This window comes from Nannochloropsis gaditana (assembly GCF_000240725.1).
Source record: "Nannochloropsis gaditana CCMP526 unplaced genomic scaffold scaffold1069, whole genome shotgun sequence".
NCBI lineage: Eukaryota > Eustigmatophyceae > Eustigmatales > Monodopsidaceae > Microchloropsis > Microchloropsis gaditana.
In genome coordinates this window covers 5,497-7,906 of record NW_005802884.1, presented here as the reverse complement: position 1 = coordinate 7,906, position 2,410 = coordinate 5,497, and the positions used below count along the sequence as shown (strand labels likewise).

Sequence of the window (2,410 nt, the reverse complement as noted above, 5' to 3'; positions counted from 1 at the left end):
GGCAGAAAGTGGAGATGTTCGTGGTGGGGAGAGCAAGAAGATGGAGGGGGATGGAAAATGACAAGGAAGGAAAGAAAGCATCAGATGTAAGAAAATAGGGGAGCGCTCCATCAGTCGCTTTTCAGAAGCGAAAAGGAAAAGGATGGAGGGATGCAGATGCGCGATGGGTTAGGGAGGGATGGAAAGGACTTTGGTTTTCAGGGAGTGGAAAATATGGCATTCTGTGCCTGTTCGTGTAAGGGCTCCCGCTCTAGTATTCAGATTCATGTTGACAGGCTGACTCACGAACGGCCCTTTTCCTTCTGGCCCCTCTCCTCCCTTCCTTACGCCGCCCGCGGCACAGGTGGGTGGAAGCGATGTGATGCCCACGTGCGCGGGAAATACGGTGACTAGCAGCATGGAAATCGAAGCGGGAGGAGGAGAGACAGAGTGGAAGGTAGGTGGGGAGGAGCACATCTCTGATAAGGGACTGAGGCAGGCAGAGCCTTTCCTCGTCGCCCACGTATTTTACCTGTCTTTGCGCCTGAAATCTGTATTAACATGTGTGTATACCTGTATCTTTTCACTGTTTCCTGCCTTCACTTTCAGAAAAAGCTCCAGTGCTGTGGAATATGCTGAGAAACGCGTTGAGGATCGGAAACGCCATGCTTGGCCCATTAGGACTTCGGCCATGTGTGCTTGATGTCGGGTGCAGGCACGCTTTAACCATCCTTTTTTGGAATGGAGCACTGTCAGCACGGTTTGAATGTATGAGACTCGCTCACGATGCACCGAGAGCCTGTGTACCGTCGTGGCTAGCATTGACGCCTGAATTGGAAGGGAAAAAAAGTGTTCCCGACCCGAGAAGCACGAAAAAAGTCGAAAACGATTTTTTCATTTGCTACATCTTTGCTCAACTGCTTATTTCATTTATTTGTTGTATCACAAGGCGAGGACGAGCGTCTTTTTTATTCGTGTTTTTCTTCGTTTTTTCACCCTTCGCTTGCCTTTTGGCCCATAGTGCGAGGCTGCGGCGAGAGCGAGCGATCGATTCCCAGCAAGTGCCCCCAACGGAAGTTGACAAAACCACCATATACACCAGCCTGGCGGTATTTTCAATCCGCACGCTCACGTCTATATTGCACAGGGTAGGACCACGGGCACCGACGACCGTGCATAAGGCACATAACCCGAGTCCCCTTCCCATCGTAGCTATCGCTCCCACGCTTCCGGGTGCCAGGACACCCTGTCTGCGTGAATTATTTACACACCACGACCATACCGTACTGGTAGCCAATAAGCATGGTGGTGACCAGCAAGCTTCGAAACGCTTTCACTGTACGTATTCGCCCGTCATTTATTATCATTCTATCAGCCTATCTCATATTCTCTTGAAACGTATCGCTTGGTCGATCTTGCCTCAGCTCGCAGCCAAGTGGGTTAAGGAACATCACAAAGAAGCAAATGCGCCCAATAGCGTCCTCTTTCGGGTATGTGATACGCTCAAATACGTGGAGAGATGGTGAAAGCCGGGTTTATAAAGTGAGAGGGAAAGAATGCAGGACTGGAAAGTAGAAAGAAGGGTCGCCACGGTTGGCACGTAAAAAAAATGAGGCCTACTTCATGCATGTATAAAGCTCAATGGTTCCTTCTCGGTACACCCACCTTGTCACAGCTCTACGGGCTGTACAAGCGGTCGACAGCCGGGGCGTGCAACGTGCGTGTGCCCACCATGCTGGTGGAGCCCATCGCGAGAGAGAGGTAGAGGGGGAGGGGAAAAGGGAAAGGAAGGGAGGCAAGGTGGACGCGGCGAGAGGCCTGCCTCGTGCCTTCAAACCCTCTTTTCTCCTCATGCATATGCCCTCCATCTTCCCCTGCCCCGCCTCCTCCCTGCCTGTACAGGTACAATTCCTGGAAATTAGCCAGCGGCTTGACGGAAGAGCAGGCGATGCGGGCGTACCTGGACCTCGTGCGAGTCACTTTCCCCGCCTTTGTAGAGGCGGCGGCCCCCGAGCTCAAGGATTTGGACGATCTACAAAGCGTGAAGGAAGAGAACCGGGCCCTCCTTGCCGAAACCACAGAGGTCTTGGCCCTGTATAGCAAGCTTCAGCAGGTACGAGGGAGGAAGGGAGGGAGGAAGGGAGGGAGGGAGGGAGGGAGGGGGAATTTCTTGCTTTGAACTGCATGCATTAGACTTGGAGTAAGAAAACCTTTTCTGTTTCCTTTGTTCCCCTTTATTTCTCTTCCTCCTCCTCCCTCTATCTATTTTCCTCCTCCCTCCTTCATCTCTCTTCCTCCTCCCGCCGGCCGAGTTGCGTGTGCCCGCTTTCCCTCGATCTTCCTCCCTCACGTCTCTTTCACCCCCCTCCCTCCATCTCTCTCCCAGGATTCCATCGTCAAACGTGGTCATCTCTATAAGTGGCACGCTGAG

The 2,410-nt window shown here is 52.6% G+C and overlaps 1 protein-coding gene across 1 annotated transcript; it reads left to right on the top strand.

The window, feature by feature from the left end:
* Positions 1–1,122: 1,122 nt before the first annotated feature.
* Positions 1,123–2,092, top strand: NGA_0717700 (acyl-binding protein; the record flags this gene model as incomplete). The annotated part of the gene is made up of 4 exons (XM_005852588.1): positions 1,123–1,317; positions 1,404–1,469; positions 1,655–1,740; positions 1,882–2,092. Coding segments are annotated over exons 1-4 (399 nt in total), but the record flags the coding sequence as incomplete, so codon positions are not given.
* Positions 2,093–2,410: the final 318 nt, after the last annotated feature.